This window comes from Halichoeres trimaculatus, unplaced genomic scaffold (assembly GCF_033239565.1).
Source record: "Halichoeres trimaculatus isolate MK-OKI-2021-1 unplaced genomic scaffold, fHalTri1.1 fHalTri1_scaffold_10, whole genome shotgun sequence".
NCBI classification, from domain to species: Eukaryota; Metazoa; Chordata; class Actinopteri; order Labriformes; family Labridae; genus Halichoeres; species Halichoeres trimaculatus.
The window spans coordinates 30807440-30830193 of NW_027437187.1; the positions used below are offsets into that span (position 1 = coordinate 30807440).

General features: G+C 41.4%; 4 protein-coding genes across 5 annotated transcripts in view; 2 read left to right on the forward strand and 2 right to left on the reverse strand.

The window, feature by feature from the left end:
- The window catches only part of nedd1 (NEDD1 gamma-tubulin ring complex targeting factor), a 5529-nt gene extending 93 nt beyond the window's left edge, over positions 1-5436 (reverse strand). The window contains exons 1-16 of one of the 2 annotated variants that reach the window (XM_074677810.1): positions 5336-5436; positions 4461-4601; positions 4035-4129; positions 3759-3875; positions 3507-3647; positions 2807-3036; positions 2392-2593; positions 2177-2300; positions 1896-2024; positions 1725-1775; positions 1555-1644; positions 1271-1434; positions 739-931; positions 451-592; positions 298-364; positions 1-193 (exon numbers count right to left, since the gene is read on the reverse strand). The exon at positions 1-193 is cut by the window's left edge and continues 93 nt beyond it. In XM_074677810.1, the coding sequence (XP_074533911.1) occupies positions 89-193; positions 298-364; positions 451-592; positions 739-931; positions 1271-1434; positions 1555-1644; positions 1725-1775; positions 1896-2024; positions 2177-2300; positions 2392-2593; positions 2807-3036; positions 3507-3647; positions 3759-3875; positions 4035-4129; positions 4461-4593 (1983 nt within the window). In that variant the 5' untranslated portion in view covers positions 4594-4601; positions 5336-5436 and the 3' untranslated portion in view covers positions 1-88. Of the gene's footprint in view, positions 194-297; positions 365-450; positions 593-738; positions 932-1270; positions 1435-1554; positions 1645-1724; positions 1776-1895; positions 2028-2176; positions 2301-2391; positions 2594-2806; positions 3037-3506; positions 3648-3758; positions 3876-4034; positions 4130-4460; positions 4602-5335 lie in introns of both variants that reach the window. The other variant, XM_074677809.1, reaches the window with a different exon arrangement.
- Positions 5437-6826: 1390 nt separating this feature from the next.
- On the forward strand, positions 6827-9089 carry pclaf (PCNA clamp associated factor). The gene is made up of 4 exons (XM_074676953.1): positions 6827-6976; positions 7834-7920; positions 8018-8198; positions 8934-9089. The coding sequence occupies exons 1-4, from the start codon at positions 6931-6933 to the stop codon at positions 8974-8976; spliced, it is 357 nt and encodes a 118-aa protein (XP_074533054.1). The 5' UTR covers positions 6827-6930; the 3' UTR covers positions 8977-9089.
- A 747-nt stretch (positions 9090-9836) lies between these two features.
- fcsk (fucose kinase) lies at positions 9837-19949 on the forward strand. The gene is made up of 23 exons (XM_074676954.1): positions 9837-10250; positions 10875-11026; positions 11223-11273; positions 11354-11479; positions 11590-11662; positions 11765-11862; positions 11981-12061; positions 12302-12421; positions 12542-12713; positions 12839-12945; positions 13019-13120; positions 13205-13378; positions 14130-14203; positions 14550-14905; positions 15751-15985; positions 16070-16236; positions 16397-16624; positions 16711-16854; positions 17180-17299; positions 17394-17581; positions 17720-17819; positions 18010-18233; positions 18352-19949. Exons 1-23 carry the CDS (start codon positions 10151-10153, stop codon positions 18421-18423), a joined length of 3264 nt encoding a protein of 1087 aa, XP_074533055.1. The 5' UTR covers positions 9837-10150; the 3' UTR covers positions 18424-19949.
- Positions 19950-20206: 257 nt separating this feature from the next.
- On the reverse strand, positions 20207-22543 carry commd9 (COMM domain containing 9). The gene is given in 7 exon segments (XM_074676952.1): positions 20207-21058; positions 21195-21298; positions 21401-21435; positions 21777-21916; positions 22016-22132; positions 22440-22504; positions 22507-22543. Coding segments are annotated over 7 exon segments (630 nt in total). The 3' UTR covers positions 20207-20926.
- Between the last annotated feature and the right edge of the window lie 211 nt (positions 22544-22754).

Genomic DNA, 22754 nt, shown 5'->3' on the forward strand with positions numbered 1-22754 from the left:
AACATAAGCACCACAGTGCAAAGGAAGGCACTGCCTGAGAGTGTGAAGTCAGGGCATAGCCGACACATGAGAGCTCTAGATCAGAGGGTCAGTAGTTTGCCCTCAGGCGGCGATTCTCCTCCCTCAGTCTCTCAATCTCTTCCACCAGGGACTCATTGACGGAGTACTTCTCGATGAGACCGTGGAACTGATTCTGAAACACACCAAACATCAGACTCGGCATGAACACAGGTCACCTTCAACAAACATGTCCAAGCACATACATCTACAAGACAAGAATCAGGGTTGTTCTCGTACCAGCTGGATGTAAAACTGTCGCACCATCTCCACCTGCAGGTTGATGATGTCTTTGTGACAGGCGTCCCTAAAGAGGAAGAAAGGATGACATGTTTGCTCTCCCTCTTCAGCCTCAGCTCACATTCAGTCTGTAGTTTAAGATTTAAAGCTCACCTCAAGTCTTCCACTGTCTCATGAATCAGGTTCTGGATGAAGTGGATCTGTAGAGAGTTGAAAGGAGCAGCTCCAGCCTGTTCTGCCACCTCTGCTATGTTCTGGGAGAGAGCGGAAGAAGCGGCTGCAGACAGAGCAGGACCTGAACGGGCATATAGAAAACAAACGCTATGAGAAAGTATTCCATAGTTTACCTCTCGTGTTTTATATCTTGTTCTAGGTACATAGCTGTGTTTTCACTTCAATATGTACGTAAACTGCTTCAAACTTATTCCTTGAAATGAATACCTGCTGTGCTAGTGGGTGGAGCTCCCTGTACAGGTGTGTCGTAGCTCAGCTGAGCTTGAAACCCGTTGGCTCTTCTCAGACTGGGCTCTGGAGTGAAGAAGGGCGGAGCTGGTTGGCTGTGGTTGGTCTGCTGTGATGATGTAGGCGTTGTCTGACCCTCTCCCTCCTGACTGGAGCTGCTAGCCTTGTCGAGCTGTCGATCAGATCAAGAATCGTCTTTTTATAGCTTGCTCTCAAGTTGTTATGAACCAATCTTAAACTCTAAGCACTCTCTGATGTGACCCTGAATTACAAACTTCTCATAAGTCTGAATCGCTCTAAGCTGTGGGACTTTCTTAGAGTTCAGTGAGACAAAAATGTAAATAAAGCACATGTGAAATAAGTATTTGTAAGTTGAACTACTTTTGTTGTCCCACATTTTAATATTTACAAAAATAAAACAATGTCCTTTTGATTTTTGATACTTTCCCTGTGAGGTTATCAGTTCTGGCTTCAGGGTGGAGTTTAAGTTTGAGAAGTCAAAGGCCAGCACCTTCCTGGAGTCACAAGTTTCAGCAGCTGCAGCGATTGACTCCTCTTCTTTAATGGGAGGCGGTGTCTGAAAGATGGCCAGTGGGCTGTAGCATCGTCCTACTGAAGCACCCAGTGGTGTTCCCAGGGGAGTCTTACGTTGTGAGCCCCCGGCAGAATAAGAGTCTGTAGATAACCACAGAGGATTGTTGGTCAGACTTCTTAAGTTCTAAAATCTACCCACTCAGGCATTTTTGTGACCAGTTTAAACCAGTAGGATCCATTGTAAATAAGCGATGTACTGACCATCCCTAACCGGGGAGAAGATGTCGAGACTTGCTCGACGTACAACGGGCTGCCCCTCCCCTTCTCTGTTCAGCATCTCCAAGCCAGGAACTGAAACACAGACACAAAGTGAGTGCAGAACCAGCATCAACATTCAAACCAAATCTCTTCATCTGGACCTCCTGTCGTACCGTGAGTCCTCCCCATCATTGGGTCTCCACTTGTCCCCTGAATCTGAGGATCTGCATCAAACAGCAGGAGGTGAGAGGACAGCGTGAGGTTTAATGTGACTATAACACCTGACTTGGGAGCTAAGAAGCAGATTGTTACAGAGTCATTGAACACATTGTGACCGCTCTGACCTTCTCGGGCTGGAGAGAACATGTCCAGACTGTTTCGACCAACTCTGCTGAACTTCTCAGTAACAGGAAGCTGCTCTGCCCCCGGCTGCCCTTCAGCCTCCCGTGATATCACCTCAACACCAGCACACCCTGCTGGATACAACACTGCTATTGTTTATTTACTAAACTTTGAGGATAAATAACAGAGGTCTAATGTCTTTTTTCTCCAACATTGGAACGTCTGGTTTACTTTTGTAAAAAGTCATGTGTTCCCTGCATGGCGAGCAATGAGATGACAGTACCTGCACTTGTCGCCTGTCTGTGGGAGGCGGAGCCTGTGCTGGGGCTGCAGTCTTGCTGGCTACTGGTCACTTTGGATGAGGATCTGGTGATGCTGGCAATCTTTGTGGAGCCCAATTTACTGGACTGGTGGAGGAGAAAGAGAAACAGAAGCATCACATTATGAAACTGTCAGAGGAAAACATTTATCATAGTGTATGTGTGTCCAGGTTGGCACCTTGTGTCTGCTGCTGTTGATCTGGAAGCGCAGGCAGGTCACTGAGGTTTTGTGTGCCACAGTGATCCTGGTAGGGCTGTTGGAGTTTCTCAGGTCATACTGGTAGATCTTCCCCTGAGTGGATCCTACAACTAGACCGGTACCATCAGGGGTGAAGTCCACTGCAGTCAGAGGGCTGTCCACTCGGATCGACTTCAGCAATCTGCGCACACAAATTTGAAACACCTTGTTAAAAAATGTCCCAGAGCGAGATTTCACATCATGTTACGACTAAAATTGTCTGAAATAGGGTTGAATTGTAAAACTCTCTGGAAATTTAAATGTGAAGTATAACTCATAATGAAAACCAAATAAAGCCCATCCTACAGATTAAAAACACCTGAAATACAAACACTTTGTGTAACATGAGTCTCACATCTTGCTGGCTGTGTCATAGCAGATGATCTTCTTGTCCAAACCAACACTGACCACAAGCAGCTCACTGACAGGTGAGAAAGCGAGGCCAGAGCTGGGGGCCTTGTGGGCGCTGTCGAACACTTGCAGCTCCTTCTGGGTGTTTGAGTCCCAGAGGACCACAGTGCCGCTATCGGACACGCTGCCCAGTAGGGAGCGCTTCAGCAGGGACAGCCTGAGATCGTGGATCGGCTGAGGAGAAAGGAGGAGAATCAGGATCAAATTTCACAATGAATCGTATTGAAGTTTTTTTCATAAAAGTAAAAACTCAGAGAAAACACAGAGTTTGTTTTTAATCTTGTCTGACCAAGAAGTTTACTGAAATCTACTGCGATGAAAACAAAATATTTACTGTTTTGACTTCAGTTTGGCTTCTTAGATTTTCTTCACTTTGAAGCACAGTAAACTGGGTTTTTGTGTCTTTTCTGAAGTATTTTGTGAAATAAAACATTTGGTAAATGTGATAATTGTCTACCTAGAGAATGAGTGACATAATGACTTTGTCCAGCAAAAATGATATTAAAATGTTTATATCAATAGGATTATATAAAATAGTTTTAAATTTTCTCTCTGATTTCTCATTTTGGTTACAAAGTTTTACTTTTAGATTCTTTTAGATTTCAGGTTTAAGTGTAAAAAAAATCTTCAGTGAATTATCTAACCTGGTCGCTGCCATGTCCGAAGGCTTTGCTGGACACATTTGTGGTCAGACTGTGGATGACCAGATCGCCGCTGGCAGAGCCTGACACAATGGAGCTGTCGTTTGCATTGAAGGAAACACACGTCACCTCCTCCTTATGGTCCTGGTGAGAAAACACAGACTATCATTTTTCATGACCAATGTTTCATACAGACATTCAATCGTGAGATTTACATGAAACTTATCCCTCCTGGTTGTGTTTGTATAGCCTCACCTTGAGGGAGCGATGCAGCCTCTTGGTCTTCAGGTCCCAGATGTGAACACAGTGATCCAGACCTCCACTGACCACATACTGAGACGACGAACTCAGACACACACGGGTTTGTTTTTTCTAAACACACATCAAAGAGAGCGTTCAAGAGTGCTCCAAAGTCATGTCTTTAACTTTGTGAGACTTACAGATAGCTTTTCTAAATAAAAGTTTTTTTTTTCTGCTCACAGCTTTCTGATATCAAACCTTTTAAGGAAGCACAAACAGTAAAGTACTCACCCCTTCAGCCAGCTCTAGCACTGGAACAGGAGTGGATTTGACGGTGGAAACCACCAACCGGTCCCCACAGCTGCTTGCTGTGACCAAATACTGCTCTAAAGTAACTCGTCAAGGACGGCACATTATTTTTAGGTGTACATTTTTTTGTTTGCATTAAGATGATAAAATCCAGTAATAAATAATCACACGATGCTTACTCTACTTTACAGTTATATTGTCAGAAATGTTTCTTTTCCTCTTAGTCAATATAAAAATTTGAATTTTTCGCTGGTTGAAGAAAAACAACTATGTGTGTGTGATGAGTTTTTTTTAACTGGATCATATGCATGTTTGACCATCCAGCTTGATTCTGTTTAGTCTCATGCGAGTTACCCTTAACACCGAGTGTAAAAAAACAAAAACATCCCCCTCCCTCTGTCAGGATACTGTTGGAGCTCCAGCAGGCCTGTGCAACAGGGTGACTGATGCTGTGGGGGTTGAACTGCTCCAGCGGGGCCATGGCAGCATCCCAGATCTTCACACAGTCTCCTGTTGACACCAGGCGGGTCACCTCCTCCATGGCAACACCTGGAGGGAAACAAAGCTGAAACTCAGACTAGTATTCAAGCAGATCTTCTCCTGTTAAAGAGATGATATTGGACACCAAAACATTTAAGGTGGAGCTGATGAAATTGAAGAATGAGATGGAGAGAGCAAGCAAGTGTAACTGCATTTTTAGAAAAAAAAAAAGAAAAGAAAACAAGTTTGCTGACACATATGTCGTTTCTGCAAACTATGCTCAGCCTCTTCATAATACAAGATACTACAGCTTTCAAATAGACAGACTGAGATGACATGAAGGCAACAGGTGAAGTAAACAAACAGTTCAGTAAAGCAGCGTTGAGTCCAAACTGACTTTGCTGTTGATAACGAACAAATAATGAGTTTTTTATGAATAATTCATCAGATACAGACAGATCATGTGCTGTCAGCTTACACGGACAACAGCTGACAGTCGGGGGATCGTAGAGAGAAAAAAAAAACTATTTACAGCTGCCTCAAATTTACAATAAACAAACTCAACTCATTAAATTTCTTCAGCTTGACGGGTAACTGGTGCCAGTTTCAGACGTGAGCTCTTTGTTTCTGTTTATAACGTTATGATCCAGCGAACTATATTCGGAACAGGGACACAACCAACCACAGCTGTTTTTGAAGTTTTAAACACTCTTAAAAAACACATCAAAGAACACGAAACAAAAGTAAACACATCTAGAACCCTTAACATATTAACGATTTTCTGTAAAATGGTTCATACATACCCTAAAAGACGGATTTATAACCGTTGAGTTGTCGAGACTGCGTTGTTTTGTGATATGCCTGCAGTCAGTGCTGGAACCGCCACTACGGAACACAGCGAGGGACAAAAAAAAGTGGAAACGCGTTTTTTTTTCTTTTGGTCCTAACTTTATGAAGTAAAACATGTCATGATGTGCTCAAGTGTAATTTTTAAGGATCCTATTCTGAATTTAGCTTTACTTTCAAATCCATAAAATACTGGTTTGAGAGTCAGCACTGAGATTTGTGGGCAGGTTGACTTCACCTGTCAACTTAGCTCCAAACATTACAGGTGTACCTGTTTTCTCCACACTCCATTCACTGGAGTCTTATAAGGATGTTTAAATCGCTGTTCTGTGTGCTGTGCCATTAAACAGACTTTAAAGTAATGAGAAGTCTTACTAAGTAGATAGAGCTACTTTTAAAACTGGAAAAAAACTAAAGTTGGACTAAAATTGCCAATAGTATTATTTGTAAAAGAACACGGGCTGCGATATAATCACACACACAAAAGGAAAATATACTGATTTTTCACTCAAACATAACCTTGCACTTAATTTATTGACACTCTCAAGTTTGAACGGACTGGCTACTGAAGTATAACAGCAGCATGTGGGTTGAAATCAAGTGGCATCCTCCCGGCTAGAAATATGGGACTGTGCAGAAGTGCTAAAATCTGCTGTTTCCCAAGTGTCTGCTTGAAGCTGGCTCTGGAAGTACAGGAAGTCATAGACACATCTGGCCAAAAAAGCCATTTTCAGAGCAGAAATAAACATAATTACTGCCTGATACAAAAAATGCTCCCGTATGTATTGCTAATTTCACAGTTCACCCAATCAGAGGCACTGCTCAGCTCATGTGACAGACAGACTCGAGGCCCAGTCCCACCTAACTTCCAATATGGCTGCACCAGCAGGTTTGCTACAAAAATCTGTATCAGAAACAGACAGGTGACCTCTGGGACACTACGTCCAATTATTATACAGTCAATGGCTGGAATGAACATCACACAACCAGCTTCGTGTTTTGTCTTTATCAACTTCTGGTTTTGCCCTCTCCAGCTCTTCTGTCATTTTTTTTATCAGTACAGCTCCAGTGACTACCATAACTAAAAAAAAAAAAAAAAAAAAATCAAAGTAATTGTTTTCCACCAGAAAATAAGGGCCAAGCTTTTTTTACACTGCTGACCTTTGCCCTCGATATAGTGTCATTGAGAGACTTTCGGTGGATAAGTGAGGTCATCCTCAGATACTGAGGAATGGCATTCACAAACAGCCAATTATGACGCTGATAAACTTATTTTAAAGCTTGGATTATTATAATAAGGAAAATAAATAAAAAGTGAGAACTTCAACACCACAGAGAAAGTCCTTACAGGGCCTTCAAACTAAATATGTCAGGTTTCTTGACCAACAGAGGGCAGTGTTATTCTACGTCGTAGAATGCGTAGAAGAAGAATCTCCAAATCTCCCGCCCCGGCCCGGGCTTTTTAAACCAAGGCGGGACGCTTCACTTCACTCATTTCTCTCAGAGTGTTTCGTTTGCAAATCACTGCAAACTTAAAAAAGTCGCTGCTAAAATGGTGAGGACTAAAGCCGACAGTGTCCCCGGAACATACAGAAAAGGTATTGTAACATATTTTCGAAAAAATTACGACTTCAAGCGTTTAAAGCTCAATTTTACGCGGAAATGAGGGATTCTATCATGTAGTCTTGCGGGCTGTAACCCACTCTTTGGTTTATAAAGCGGACAGGGTATCATTTAATTCTCAGAGAGGTATTGGACAAAATATATCGATGCTTTTGAAAGCCAAATATTGAAATATGAGAGATTTTCTAGGAGCCCCGTTTCTTGTAATCAAGATAAACAAGACAGTCAAACACCATACTCCCGCCAACACGGGGTGGGGAAATTTACTAAGCAGAATTTTCACGATTTCAATCTGAACTCGCATTAAAAGTTAAGTTCTGTAACAATATTCTTATCATGTTAATGAGATGATAGTGTCGTTCTTTTTTCCTTAATTACGTGTTGATAACCTCAAACTGGCGCCAGTTTTTAGCGCTGCAGTTTCGCTTTGTTTGGACATTGAACGAAACTCCATTGAGAAGTTATATAATTTCTTCCGATCTTGAAAAAAAGTTCATTGTCTGCTCAAAGTTGTGAGTCATAGACATATTTTCATATTCCGGGAAATATTCTGGGGAATTCGGCTTACTTAAGAGTCACTATTTAGGATGCGAATTCTGTACACACTAAATTTAAAGGTGCTGTCACTGACACTCTACACACAATACATTCAAGTAATACTGCACATGTTTGCATAGTAATACTTGCATCCTTTCTCAAACATTAATTCTTTAAAGATTACTATTTAGCTTGTTGTGGGGTTGCCACTAAGTTTTGGGTGTCTGCTTGAGACAAAACTAAAATCTGATTTCTTTCATTTACTTTTGTGTTAATCCTGTCCTTGTGTTGGCAGCTGTTGCAGCATCTGCACCTCGGAAGTCTCTGGGCTCCAATGCAGCCAATGCATCGGCCTCCTCCAGCAGTCAGTGCTCAACGCCTGGTCAGTCTCTGAACTCTCCACCAGCTCTTTCTCATCACACCTGTACAGCAAGCAGATGTGTCAATCTGAATGTGATGATTTTTTTTTTGATTCACAGCAAAAAATAAATACGCTGGTGGGAATCCAGTGTGTCCTCGCCCCACACCGACCTGGCAGAAGGGAATTGGAGACTTCTTTGGTGGTCCCCCAAGGAAATTTGAGAAGGAAAACCAGAGCCCCCAGGAGGTAGATGATGGTGAAGAGGCTGGGGGAAGTGGCATTTCAAAGACCAGCAGGAAGTATGTTTACTTTTTTGTGTAATACACTGAACAGAATTTTTACAGCAATAATATTTTACAAATCAAGACTTATGGTTTCCTCTGGCTTGAGGTCTTTTGGGTGTACTTTCTTTATGAACTGCTACAGTTCGAGCGAACTGGACAGCGTAGACATAACTTTTCTGAATTTAGTTTAGCGTTTATACTCGGAAATCCCAAGAAAAGGATCCTTTAATTACTTTTTAGAGGGTAGAACTTTTTTATGTTACAGGATTTTTACTGAATTCTTAACTATGAAAATAAAAAACAAAGCACTTTACATATTGCTGACAAGTAACAGACACAGCAGAAGATGAGTAAATTATGGCTTAAATTACAGTTAAAGTTGTATTATTTCTTAAATTTTCACTAAGCTCTTCAAGGGTCCGGCTTTCTTTTTGGTTTTTATATTAACCTCTGTTACCAGACGGGTTTGCTTTTCACTTTAAACTGTTTTTTTGTGTGTGTTTTAAAAAACAGTGTATTATCATTTATGTTGGTGGCTTTTGTACCAGTCAGAGTTATTAATCCAAAGCTGTATTCATACACTTGAAATCTTGCTGAAATTTTCAGGCTGGACTTTTAGCTCCTGTTAAAAACTTTCAGATCCTCAGTGGGTCTTGTTTTACTTATTACTCTGACAGGTTTCTTCAGATGTTTCAGTGAAATATCAGAATGAGTTTGTTTATTCACCTAGTTTCATGTTTATGTCTTCAGGTCGAGACCTCTGCCTGCTGAGGATGAGGAAGAGGACGAATGAAGACTAATGACGATGAATGAATTTCTGACTATGTGTTCAGTCTGTTGTAAATTGTACATATTTCTTTTTCTATAATTGTGTAAAGCTCAATAAAGTTTTAAATGTGTTTTTACCCGAAGTTGTTTGCTGTTTTTTTTTCAACATCTGTTTATGTTATGATTCTAAGAGTAAGATCTTTTTCTGTGGGTGCTTTTTTGATTAGAGGTACCAAAACACTTAAGTTCCAGGAACTTCTCTTCAAGGAGCTAAATGGTATATGTAGTCCCTTATTTTCTCGTTTCTTCTTTGGCCTAAAGTCCTATGAGGATTATGCAAGTCAATAAAAGTAATGCCACTGAAAATGAACAGAGCCCTTCAAAAGTTCAGACTTTTTGAAAGCACCTCATGGATTGAGATCCTGGTGTTGATATGCACGTTTCTTAGAAGGTTCTTCTTACTGTTGAAAGCACCATATATGTCTACAGGATGAGGGTTTTAGCATGCATTTGTCTTAAAGTTTGCAGATTCAAACGTCATATTGGTCCCTTTATACCTTAAAGATTCAGACTCTTGCATCACAACTTATCTTTCTACTTAGAATGTCTCATGACTCAGACACCGCCCTCCCGGGATGTTCCGGTACTCAAGTTTAGTGTGCTAGAAAAGAAAGTCCCGGAGCAGGGCTGCTTTCAAAAAAAAACAAACAAAAAAAAAACGCCAAGGCACTTGATTATTTATGCGCATCACTACATTGTGTATCACACTTCTTGCTATCACTACTAAATATGTCGTATAAGTCATTCACCAGCTAACCACCCACTCGAGAGATGCTCAGGTTAGAATCAAACGCAACTGTTTACAAACTACGGAAGCCCGTAGAGTCAAAGCAAGCGGACAAACGGTCAGAAAACCTGAAAGCTCTGTTGTAATTTATCCTGTTTTTGTTTTTATGGTCCGTTTAGCTTACTCTGAAACAACTTCCAACGCATTTAACCCACTCAAGGTTCGTTAAGAGCGGTTTTCTCTAACATCCTTCTCGACTGACTTCGCTTTCCTGAGGGGTTTGTGTGCGGGCAGAAGTGACCCATCCTATCACGGAAAGGTTCAGCAGCCTCTGAACAAATGAGCTTTCTCGACAGCTATGAACTTTAAATTGTCTTAAAGACGATTTAATCCACTGGTGGACCGCACGAAGATGTCTCACGGTGGCAGCAGCTTTTCATGGACGGTGGTTGTTCTGACATGTCGCCAACATAGTAATCCACTGGTGGACAGCGTCTACGCCTTCCAGAGGGGTGAGGATCACCCACCGTATATACGATCTTTGAAGTAACGGTTTGTCAAGTTGGAATGGTCAATCCCAGAGCCCCCCGAGGGGGCGCCAGAACCGATACATTACTGCTAAAAATACTAATAATTATATATGTACACAAACTCTATTGTATTGCAGCCACAAAATACCACTTGGCTCACGTGAAGAGACTGTAACTTGTTGCGAAACAGAGATAAATACTGAAATCTCTTTAAAAAAAATTTCTTTAATCTCGTCGACAAGCACTTCGTCCACAGGGGGCGCCAAACGCGAGCTTTGATTACTACATGTATTGCAAATTATATGAACTAATTAAATTACAGTCACCACTGTCTAGTGGATTATTATGTATAATACATGATGACTGAATTAATTATAATCAAATAAGAAGCAACTTTATTAGAAGCAAAGTTTTAATGCAAAAATAAATTAGAGTAATGCATTGTGACTGTTTTAAATCCTTATTGTTGGACTTTTTCTTGTAGTATTCATTTAAAAAAATCAATCAAGTGGCAGTAGAATTAATAAAAAGAGTTAAAGTAGTATTTGACAGTAGAGCCTTTTTTAAATTTGTTGTAAACATTTCGTGTGTGTGTGTGTGTCATAGAGTTGGAGTTAAGGCAGCAGAGAGGCTCTATCTCTCAGGGTGCGTTGGTGTTGACTGTAAGGGACCGTCAGGAGCCTGTCGGCAGTGGAGGAGCAACTCTGAATGCTTTACTGGTTGCTGCTGAACACCTGAGCAGCCGCGCGGGACACACAGTGAGTAACACACCCTGGACTCTCTGAAAGGAAAAGTTCCCTTAAGTTAGAATCCATCAGTGTCTCATCTGGAGTAAAACCAAAGTGTAAAACATTTTTTTTTTACAACTTTTAACAAATCAAGTTTCCAGAGGTAGTCATTGTGTATTCATAGACTTAGCCTACATGTAAAACTCTCTGCATCTGTTTCTCTCAGGTTGTGACAGCTGATGTCCTTGATGATGCTCACATCCTCATTCTGCACACTGTGAGTCCAGTAGGAGCATGTTTTTAATATGTAGATGAAGTCAAGTGTTTTTTAGTGAGTGTGTGTGACTCTTCCTGCAGGGTCGAGATTTCCCCTGGAGCTCCTGCGGCCGGGCGTTCTGCTGGCTGCCTGCTGAGAAACCAGACCAGAGAGTGCAGGCTCCAGTCTGCTGTCTGGACCTGTTGCTGGACTGCCTCACTCACCAGGTACAGTTTGTAAATGTGTAATGAGGGAGCTTGGTTTGTTTTTAGCTTTTCTTGGCTTAATTTAATACAATTTGAATTTTTTCCTTTGTTTTCTTTTCATAAATTATCAGATTGGTCCAGGATCTCCTCCTGGTGTTTGGGTCTGCAGCACCGACATGATCCTCTCCTTTCCCCCTGATTTCGGTTAGTGTCTCTGCCATCCCTTACAGCTCTGTTTCTGTTTCTGTTTCAACACATAGTTTAAATAATCAGTAAGTAATAGTTACTTTCTTCTATGTGTTTTAGTATTATCTTGGGAAGGTTTCTCTGGTGTTCGTGTGTTGGCATTACCTGGTGATGTCTCATACGCAGCCAATCACGGCGTCTACTTGTCTGACCAACAGGTGCTCACTCTAGTTTTCTTAATCTTCATCATGGAGTCTGTTTTATTCTGTTATGATGCACTACAATATTAAAATCTTCTCAAAGTGGGATTTAGATTGTATTTGGTTCATCTCACAGGGTCAGGTGAAGGATATCATCTACAAGGGAACCAAGGAACAGATTCAGCAAGCTGTGATGCCTGATGGGAAGGTTCCACTGGTGAGTCCATATCTCTTTTCAAATTAAACAAAACTGCGTTTTTAATTTTAATAAACCAGCAAAACTTAGTTTCTGTTATGTTGGAAAAAGGTACATTTCTGTTTTTTATGTGAGATTTTTCTCTGTCTACTCTACAATCCTAACAATGAAAGTTAGTGCCACAGTATTTAAAAAAATACTAACTGCAAAAAAACTCAACCCTACCTTTAATACTTCAGACTTGTCATAATCTGTTTGTAGGTGTCAGGTCCAGTCTTCTTCAGCAGGTCTGTGTCAGAGAAGTTACTGCAGACTCACGTCACTCCTCCACTGGATGGATGCACCTACCTGGGCCTAGACTCTGGAGCTCCACCCCTCCAGGTATGTTAAGCATGTAAACAGAAATGTTGTTGACACATTAGCAGATGTTTGTAATAAGTATCAGTATCTGAAATAGACACAAGTTTTGAATTTTGAAATAAAAACAGCGTTCCTCTTCAGATCTCTCTGTTCCTGGACATGTTGAAATGTCTCTGCTCAGATCTGACTCAGGATCAGTTTGTAAGTGAGGAGAGAGCAGGGTGCAGTTCTGTTGTTGGACCACAGGGAGCAGCAGTGAGGAGTGGCAGGACAGAGCTGTGGAAGATCCTGAGAGGGGTTCCACTCACACTTGGTGGGTATTTATCTTTACTTCGTCTGCCAAGAACTCAACCTAACAATGTTTCTTATGGCCAGCAGAAGGCGACTTCCATTTGTTGTGTTGATAATACTCCATTTCTTTGATCACATTCTTGACAGCGTACGTCCCTGGTGGTCGTTATGACTACCTGACTTTATCTGGAGAACAACATGTGTCTCGTCTGACTCGTGATTGGACGGATAGAAACACTCTGTCGCACATTCAGGTAAGACTTCATCTCCCTCAGCGTCAACATGACTCACTACAATTTCACCTGCATTAACTCTGTTTCCTTTCAGATGGAGAATGAGGTCAGTGAAGGAGGTCGGGTGATCAACAGTGTTCTGGAGGGATGCGTCAGTGTGGCAACTGGTGCAGTGGTGCAACACTGCCACCTACAGGTCAGGAGGTTACTGCTGCTGTTTGGTTAATTAATACAGCTTTACTGTTTGGACTCCTGTAGTGACATTTAACTTCTCTACCAGGGTCCTCTAAAAGTCCCGTCGGGTTGTCTACTGTCGAGTTTAGAGCTGCGGACGTCTCAGAGTATCAGGCAGCTAAAACTGGCTGATGGCATCATCATTCAGGGACACCGTATCCAGCTGATGGATCGGAAGCTGACGGTGTACACGGTGATTGGAGCACAGGATGAGCTACAGGTATTGAATTAAGACAGAGGCCAAACATTTAATAAATAATAATATTTGTTAAGTTTTTATGATTAAGTCTAAAAAAATGTTTTTATGGCATAAAAAATTGAGTTTAAATCACAGCACTGAGACAGTCTATGTTAGAATAACAAATGATATCAGCTGACTCTGGCCTCCTAACTTTATTTAATCTTCCTTGACTTAAGAAGTATGACACCCCATCCACCTGGTTCAGATTTCATCTCTCTGACCTCGATCAGTATTTCCAAACTAAATATTAGAACCCTCCCAAGTAACATTTGGGGTTCCCCTGGGATCTGTCCTGGGTCCTCTCCTGTTCAGTGTCAATCTTTTACCTTTAGGTGATATTTTCAGAGAATTTGGTATTCACTTCTTCAGTTTCTCTCTTCTGTTTTATTGTTGTTGGCATTTGTAAAGTGACCATGGCTGCATTGAAAGGTGCAATGATATTGAAAATTAACAAGGTTTTTACTTTTTTATTTTTTTAAGTTGTGTTTTTCTGGATTTTTATGCCTTTACTCAGAGAGGATAGAGTAGTGGATAGAGTAGAAAACCGGGTGATAATGGGGAATGATGCGGGAAACAGGCCACCATGTGGATTCGAACCCAGGCCTCCCGCTTGAGGGAGAATCTCATGGAGCACGACCCAGATTGCCACTCCTTCTATATCCCATTAGTATTGTTTTTAAAACAAAGCAAAAGATAAAACCTGTCTGTCTGTCCTCCTCCTCCTCCTCAGGTTTCCTTTGATGACAGCAATGCCTCCTTCCTGAACCAGACATGGAGCTCCTTCTTCAGCAGAACAGGAATCCAGTAAGACCCAGTTCTTTATGAGTAATCTGCTTGGATTAAAACAACCTGAAGGGATCAAGTTTTCAAGACAGGAAATCAAAAGAAGGAAGATTAAAAAACAGAATAGATTGAGTTACCTAGATTGTTTTTTTTTTTAGTTTTTAATCTGTTTTGTGAATCTTTTATTCATCAGAACAGAGTGATAAAATATTTTTGATCACCATCTAACCTCAACCTTTAGAGACTGAGATATTAAGTTGTCTCCTCTACATCCTCTCTTCTTTCCCCTTCTCATTTCCTTTACCTCCTAATCTCAACTCCTCATTTCTCTCCTCTCCTCTTACATCTTCTCCTTTCTTCCTCTCAGGCCTGAGGAGTTGTGGCCCAGAGGAGAGCACCGCTCCCTCCTGGAAGCCCATCTCTTCCCGGTCCTCTACCCCAGAGGAGGTGCTGAAGGTCTTGAAGGACGTATTGGATGGCTGCTGGGTGGTGCTGGCTCTCTGCAGAGGTGGAGGGAGGCTTGGAAGCTTTCCTTGAAGGACGTGTTGTCACTCACTCATCAGGAGGCGGAGCTACAGTGGAGGGAGGAGTTATTGTTCCTGGCAGGAAGAAAGAGAGTGTGTGACGCCCTGAGGAGGCGTTCAGACGTCTGCCTCCTGCCTTGTTTTAGAGCAGCGGTTATGGGCGGCCAGCAGGAGGCGCTGCTGGAGACACTGGACAGCAGTGAGTCACAAACTGAACTTTATGTACACGTAATGTCGAAAACATACTCCTCTTTTTTGTCTTTATCTTACTGCACCATCCCTTTCTCTCCTTCCTCCTTATTTTCTTCCTTCTCCTCCTCCTTGTTTTCACCCCCTTTCCTTCTCTTCCTTTTCTTCCCTTTTCTCCTTCTATTCCTTATTATCCTTATCCTTTTCCTGCTCTTCCCTTTTTCTTTCTCTTTCCTTTTCCTTCTTTCCTTTCTTCCTTCTCTTTTCTCCTTTTCCCATTTCTTCTTCTCTTTCCTTTTTATTCATTTCCTTCTCTTCCGTTTTCTCCTTATCTTCCTCATTCTCCTTTTCCTTTTCTTCCCTTTTCATTCTTTTCTTCTTATCCTCCTTTGTCTCCTTATCTCCTTTTCCTTCTCTTCCTTTTTCTCCTTATCTTTTTCTTCTTCTTCTAACTCCTACCCATTCCTCTCCTTCTTTCCCCTGTTTCTTTGCTTCTTTTCTATTCTCTTCCTTTTTTCCTTCTACCATTGTTTCACCTCCCACCCTTCCTTCTCTTTCCTTGCTTTCATCTCCTTCTTCTTTCCAGCTGCTTTTTGGTCGGCCACTGGATCTCTTCTGTAGCTCCCTTTTCGTTCTCTGAAATCTCTTCCTCCTCTTCCTCAGTCGTCCTGTTTCTTTCTCCACATCTTTCTCCTCAAGAGTCTCATCGTCATCCTTCTCCAATTTATCTCCTCCTCCCCTGTCTCTTCCTTCTTCTCTTCAAAGATCTCCCTTTTCTCCAAATCACTTTTGTTTCCTCATCCTGCTACTAGTGCTGTACATTTTAACTCTGTGTCTTTCCTCCTGTGTTTTCAGTTGCAGCTGGAGGTGGGGAGCAGGGAGTGGAGTCAGGGGCAGAGCTTGGCGTGGCAGCTCGTTGTCTTTCCTGTATTGCTGATGTGTTGGTGTTCATGGCGGGTGAAAAAGGAGGCCTCAGGAGCGGACCAGCAGCTAACAAAGCCTGGAGCTCTGCCTACTTCCTGTTAGAGGAAGGTAACCTGAGGGACGGAGTCAAAGCCCTGGCAGATCGGAGACGTGATTGGTTGAGCAGGTGAGCTTCAATCTGTATGTTTAGGTGTGGCTGATATGGATTAGTTGAGATTGATCTGTGTTTTTCTGTTACCGCCCCCTGCAGGCCAGATCTGCTAGTTCGAGCAGCCCGGCACTACGAGGGTGCAGGTCAGGTGCTTCTACGAAAAGCTGTGATGTCATCACAAAGGTTCATTTCAGTTAATCAGGGTGTGGTCCCGCCTATTGAGGAGTGGCATGAGGTTGAGTGTCCTGCTAGACTGGATCTTGCAGGTGAGTTTAGCAAAAGTTTGTGGAAACAAGTACGTTGTTTAAAAAATATGGCAAAATGTGCTTACTCTGCTTCTTTTACTTGACAGTTTTTTATTTTAAAGGTTTACATCCCTGAAACCAAATGTCTTCAAAGAATGAATAAAGTGTGTTTGTGTCTCAGGTGGCTGGAGTGACACACCTCCCATCGCCTTCGAACACGGCGGCTCCGTCACAAACGTTGCAGTAAAGGTGGATGGGAAGCGTCCTATTGGTGCCAGAGCCCGTCGGATCAAAGAGCCCCTCCTCCTGCTGGTCAGCCACACAAGGGGGCGGAGCAGCGAGGTTTCCACAGAGACTGTGTGTAACAACCTTGATGACCTGAGAGACTACTGTCAGCCTCATGCACCTGGTAGGAGATATTCACAAACTAAAGGAGATCAATGGAATAAAAAGAAGTTTCTTATGTGTGTGTTATTGTGTGTCTTTGTGTTACAGGTGCCCTACTGAAGGCTGTGTGTGTGTGCAGCGGTCTGGTGTCGCTCTCCTCCCAGCATTCTCTAGGGAATCAGCTGATGGAAAGGTGGGGAGGAGGTGTGGAGCTCCACAGCTGGTCGGTGCTTCCCACTGGGTCTGGACTAGGTGGGTAAAACAGCAGAAACAACCCTTAGCGTAGTAGCATTGAGTCTGTTACATAAAGACAAAAAAAGGTAGAAAAAGTTAGCATACCTTTTCATGGAGACCAGGCTCAAGGCACAACAGCTATCTTAGTTTAGCGTCATGACTGAAAATGCTTCAGATATAAGGAAAGCTGAATTTTAACTGGATTTATCAGCTGCGTCTAGACGTGCAGACTTGGGATAGAAGAAAATGCTTTCTTTGGCTTATTAATCCAAGTACAACAGGAAAACCTTTAGCGTAGCTTAGCGTGACAATCAGATAGAGTTGATAATTTTTCGTCTTGTAGGTACCAGCAGTATCCTGGCGGGGGCGCTGCTGGCTGCAGTCTACAAGTGCACTGGTCAAACCTACGACACAGACTCCCTCATCCATGCCGTCCTGTACCTGGAGCAGATTCTAACCACAGGTGAGTCGGAGTTTTGAGACATGCGTTAGCAAAGCCGGAGAATAATGGTCTGGACTAAACTTCTTGTCTTTTTCCTCCTTCTCTCGTCCTGAAGGTGGAGGCTGGCAGGATCAGGTCGGAGGTCTGGTGGGTGGAGTGAAGGTGGGTCGCTCCAGAGCATCCCTTCCTCTGCAGGTGGAGGTGGAACGTCTCCATCTTTCTCAAGAGTTCCTGGATTCTCTGGAGCAGCACCTCCTGCTGGTGTACACGGGGAAAACACGCCTGGCTCGCAACCTGCTGCAGGTCTAGTTTGTTTATGTGATCCCTTTTTATTACATTCATAACTTGTTTCTGCTGAAGATATAAGTTAGCGCTACATTAACTGATGGGGAGGAAAAAAGCTGATATGATGATGGTGATGATGGAGAGGATTTTCTTCAGGATGTGGTTCGGAGCTGGTACAGCCGTCTGCCTGCGATGGTTCAAAATGCTCAGCAGCTGGTGTCCAACTCAGAGGAATGTGCCAGAGCTTGTTTAGACGGTGAGAGCAAATCACAACACAGCAGTTAAACAGGAGGCCTGATACAGATTTAAGAACAATGGGAGAAGAATTGTTTCGAGTATTTCCTTTAATAGAAGTACGAATAAGTATGTTTACTTTTTTCATTTTCCAAACTTCCCTGTGTTTTAGAAAAATGATGAAAAGTTAAAATCCACCTGTCCCTCCCCAGGTTCTCTGTCCAGACTGGGTGTGTGTCTGGACCGCTCGTGGCAGCAGAAGAAACTGATGGCCCCTGGTTGTGAGCCAGCCTCAGTGAGGACCATGATGGAGGCCCTGAGGCCCCTGGTCCTGGGTCAGAGCCTGGCCGGGGCTGGAGGTGGAGGCTTCCTCTACCTGCTGACCAGAGAGCCTCTCCAGCGGGAGGCAGTTCTTCAGGTGCTCCACAACACACCGGTAAGCATTGATTTTCCTCTACCGGTGTTGGGATCACAGAGATACATCAACAGCATTAAACCAGAGTCACAATCCAGCAAATCTATAACTTCCTGGGCTGATATTTGGTGTCTTTCAGGGTCTTGGAGACTTCAGTGTCCACTCAGTGGAGCTTGACATGGTCGGCATTCAAGTCCTCTCACCATCCTGAAGACTCACACAAATTTGTCTTTTATACCTTTTATAACTTTATATGTTTTATAACTTTTATCATAAGAACAAACAAATCAAACACAAGATTTAGGTTTACCCGTTGGTTAGGGGAAGAAAAAGAAACATGAAAAAGTAATGCTTCCAAAACACAGCATCTGCGTTTCCTGCAGTACACTAGAATTACATTAGCACTTTAATTACTTTACTGTGATAAAGCAACATAAATATTTAAAGAGATTGTATTTTAATTAAGTATTTTGTTTTACTGCTGAAGCAGTATTTTAAGGTAATTTTTTTAAATCTGTAAAATGAATGTAAATGAATGAACAGTTTTAAACTTGGTGGTGTCATTAGTACCGGAAAGTTAATCATCAGGGCCTGTGTGTGTTAATGCTGCTTTGTGTACCTGTTTCCCATGCAAATCAAGGTTTCTAACTCTCAGCTCCCTCGGTGTAAAAAAAGCTTCAGCTGGTTTTTGTTATCATGGGAACCATTTTCTGGTCTGGAGATGCTGCTAATGCTGTGATGAGATTTCTAAAAAGCGCTTTTATGTTTTCTTTGTAAAATACTGTTGATATGAAGCATAAAGACTCATTCTAAACACACTAACAGTCACTAAAGGGAAGCAAAAGTGCTGTGTGACAACTTTTGAAATCAGGGCAGTGACTCTATAAATGATCAACTGTAGTGTTTTGACTTCCTGCTTGAGTTAAAATCCTCTAGATTTAACACTCTAACGTGCTATGAGGATTTTTAGGTCACAAAACAGCCGTTTACCTGACTGGGAAAGTCAATAAGAAGAGTAAGAATCAGTTTACCCCCAAAAACCAACAACCCACTCAGTACCATATAAGCACATTTATTTTCAACTTTACAGGATGTTAAATTTAGATAAATTTGTGAAGAAATTTATTTTTATTTATGTATTTCTTACATTTTATAAAGTTCTGTCCAGTATTTAATCAAGAATGTAAAACTGTAAGTGCTTCGGAAAGGATAGGCCCACGAGTCATTATTCAGATTTTTTTTTCCAACAATTTTGAATTTATCAAAATTTCAAAAAAAGTGAGTTCTGAGAAAAAAAAATTACAACTCAGATTTCATATTCAGTATTAAAAAATGTGGGGAAAAATAGAAAGTTGTAAAAATAAAAGTTTTAGGTCTTAAATTTTCCTTAGAATATCCAAAAGAAGTTTTGGAAGAAAAAGTTTAAATGTCTTAAAATTTAAGCTAAGCTTCTTTCTGTGATGTTTCTTTGCACTGCCTTTAATCCAAGAGGATTGATTACCTTTTATTCTAAGGGCTGAGACTTTTGTTAGAGCTCTCTTGATAGTCTCATAAATATGTTAAGAAAAAAGTGAGATTTCTCAAAAAGGTCCAACCTAAAAAAAAAGAACTTCTGTGGTCCAAATCTTCTTCTGTGCTAACAGGGGGAGCAGTCAACTGTTTTATACATGGAGTGAAAGTGAGTGTTAATGTATGCTGTGCTGTGTGATTATGGTGGTTTTGTAATTTATAAATAAAGACAAATCTAAAAATTAAACTCTCTCAGTTTAAACAGACTTCAAATCATCGTTTCTCTCTTAGATACTGGAATGTGTTGACCTGCAGAGAATACCTTTTGTCATATGAAGCAAGTCTGCGATGGTAGTTATATTCACATATGCATTAAACTCCTGGAAACTTTCCTAATGTTTCATCATATGTTGCATTCTGTAACTTTAAATATGCAGGATAATGACAAAAATGTTCAGAAAAATACATACAAAATATCTGACTTGAGATTTTGAAAAGTACCTTATGGTTGGACATTTATTTATATTATACAGATGTCAAACACCCATGAAACAGAGACATATGAATAGTTCCTGGGTCTTAAAAAACAATATAGCCATAACACAAAGAAATGCAAAGTTTTTCTTTCTTCAATTTTTTAGCTTTAACAAATGGTTTATATTGAAACAGATAGAAAAGGTAAATCTGCAAGTTCCTTCTGAAACCTAATTGCAGGTGAGAGCCATCAATCATACATTGTATCTTTCATACAAGCTGACAGGTGTATTAAAATAGCAATGAATATAAGGCTTGGTGATGAAATCACTTTAAGAGGGGTAACTGCCTTTGACTGAGACACTTTTTTTAGATGCTGGCTCTTTAAGATGCCACAAAACCCCTTTCTTCTGACTGGCCAGTCCTCTAAAGGCCTGTTGTGGGGCACAGTTATGAACGCAGAACTTGGTTTTGAGGTCCATCCCTCCAACATTTAATGAATCAGTAAGGAGATTCTTGTGTGATGGTCTCATCATTTCAGGCATTTCTACACAATATGAATATGGTGCAGTCTGAAAATCAGCACACATTTAGTATGAACATTCAGGTTTGTTACTTGATATCATGTTGAAATATGAGAAAGCATAACACTTTCTCTTTGAACATGACAATCACAGAGGCCAGTGGGTGTTAAAGCACCAGTCTTTCAAAACATCCGTATACAGCTGTCCTTATTTCCCAGCAACCACAGAGAGCTGGTCTCTGATTCGTCCCAGTCCATCCAATATGGTGTCCAGAGACTCTCGACTTAGCTCCACTGTCACCGCTGAAACTGAGTCACCACCAGCTGATGGATCCTCAATCTGAAAATGCAAATGTGACAGTAACCTGTGACTTCACCATGACTATAATTTACTACAGGAACATCATGCTTGAATCTACAGACACTACTCTCAAGACAACAAACTTAGAAGTATTTAAGTTCTGCTTGGTGCTCACCTTGAGCTGAACCAGGCAGGTCGGGACAGACATGCGACTGACTGAGTCTGAGCCAGTCACCACGTCAACTCTCCAGTCTAACTCTTTTAACTGAGGGAGAGAGACTGAACACAAACACAGGCACACACGGATTAGAGTCTTAAAGATACACAGAACGGTAAATTAAATGAAGTATATGTAGACCAAAAATTGTAGGTTGGACTCACTCTGATTACTAAGAGCTTCTGTCCTCCACGCCCCACTGAAAAACATCAGACAGAGATGTTAAGTCATAACAGTTTGTGGTGACATCATAATTTAGCCAACTAATAGGAAGAAGAACTTTTATTTTGCTTAATTGTGCATGTGTGAAACTTCCTGTCAGATCAAATCTAGAATTAGACATGAATTTAAGTGAAACTCAACAACAATGTTAAGTTCTGAACTCCCATTTTGTTTAAAGGTGAACAGAACTTTAAAAAACAGAACATTCAGTTTCTCAATAAATTATGATCCAGAAGTTGAACATTAAAGCAGAGTTAAGCTGTTCCCCGCTTTAACATTGAATGTTTTCTTCGCCATAAAAACCTCCCTCATGCTAACCTGTTTTCCAGCAGGATCTTCGTGATCAGGTTCTTCAGACTGGAGTGAAAGGATTCAGGAAAAAGAGCAAGGATCTGCTCTGGTGAGCTCAGGTTGTAGAAGAGGACGTGATGAGACAGAACATGGAGTGACTGAACCAGCTGCAGGGACAGCACACAGACGTTTCAGGTGTGTTTGTTGTATGATAGGGCATCTGTATGCAGCTACCTGTGTGTGTAGAGTGTGTGTGTGCGTGTTACCTGAGCTGCTTGAGGTGCAGGGATGCTGAGTGTGGTTGCTGTAGTCTCTGTGAGTCGCCGGCTTGGACCTCTGTGACTCTGAATACAAACATCTCTCACTGCATCTTTAGACGGAGCCTGAGGAAACATGTCAGCAACACTGTTAGTAATGACAGCACAAAATGAAAAAAGAAAGAAAAATATTTAAGATGCAGAAAATGACAACAACAGTTTTACTGACAAAAACAACAGGGAAAATGAAGTATTAAGAAAGATCCATCCTCTCTAATAGCACTGAAGAGACACTGACATTAGCTGGCTAATGATAGCTAGCACGCAAATGACATATTTCTCGTCATTTCTAACAGCACTGGCGTTACTACCACATCATAAAAAAGAAAAAGTTAAAACATATTAAGTTTCACAGAATTGGGTTCAGTAATACCTTTAAGAGAAGCTGTAAGTTGTTAAAATGTTTGCTGGAGATAGTGGCAGTCATGTTGACGTTGAGTTGTAGTCATGTGACGGACGGTTGGTGCTACTGCTCATGGGAAATGTAGTGCTGCAAAGTAAAATAGTTAAGACTAGAAAATGTAACGGTTTATAAAAAATCAACGTCATTACATTACACATTATGAAGTTAATTATTATTACGCTTTGAACTACGAGGAACTAGAAAGTTTTAAGTAATAAGTCGTTAAAATTTGATGAGAATAAAACCGGATTTGTAGCATTTTGCTGTGACAGTTGTAGGGGAAAC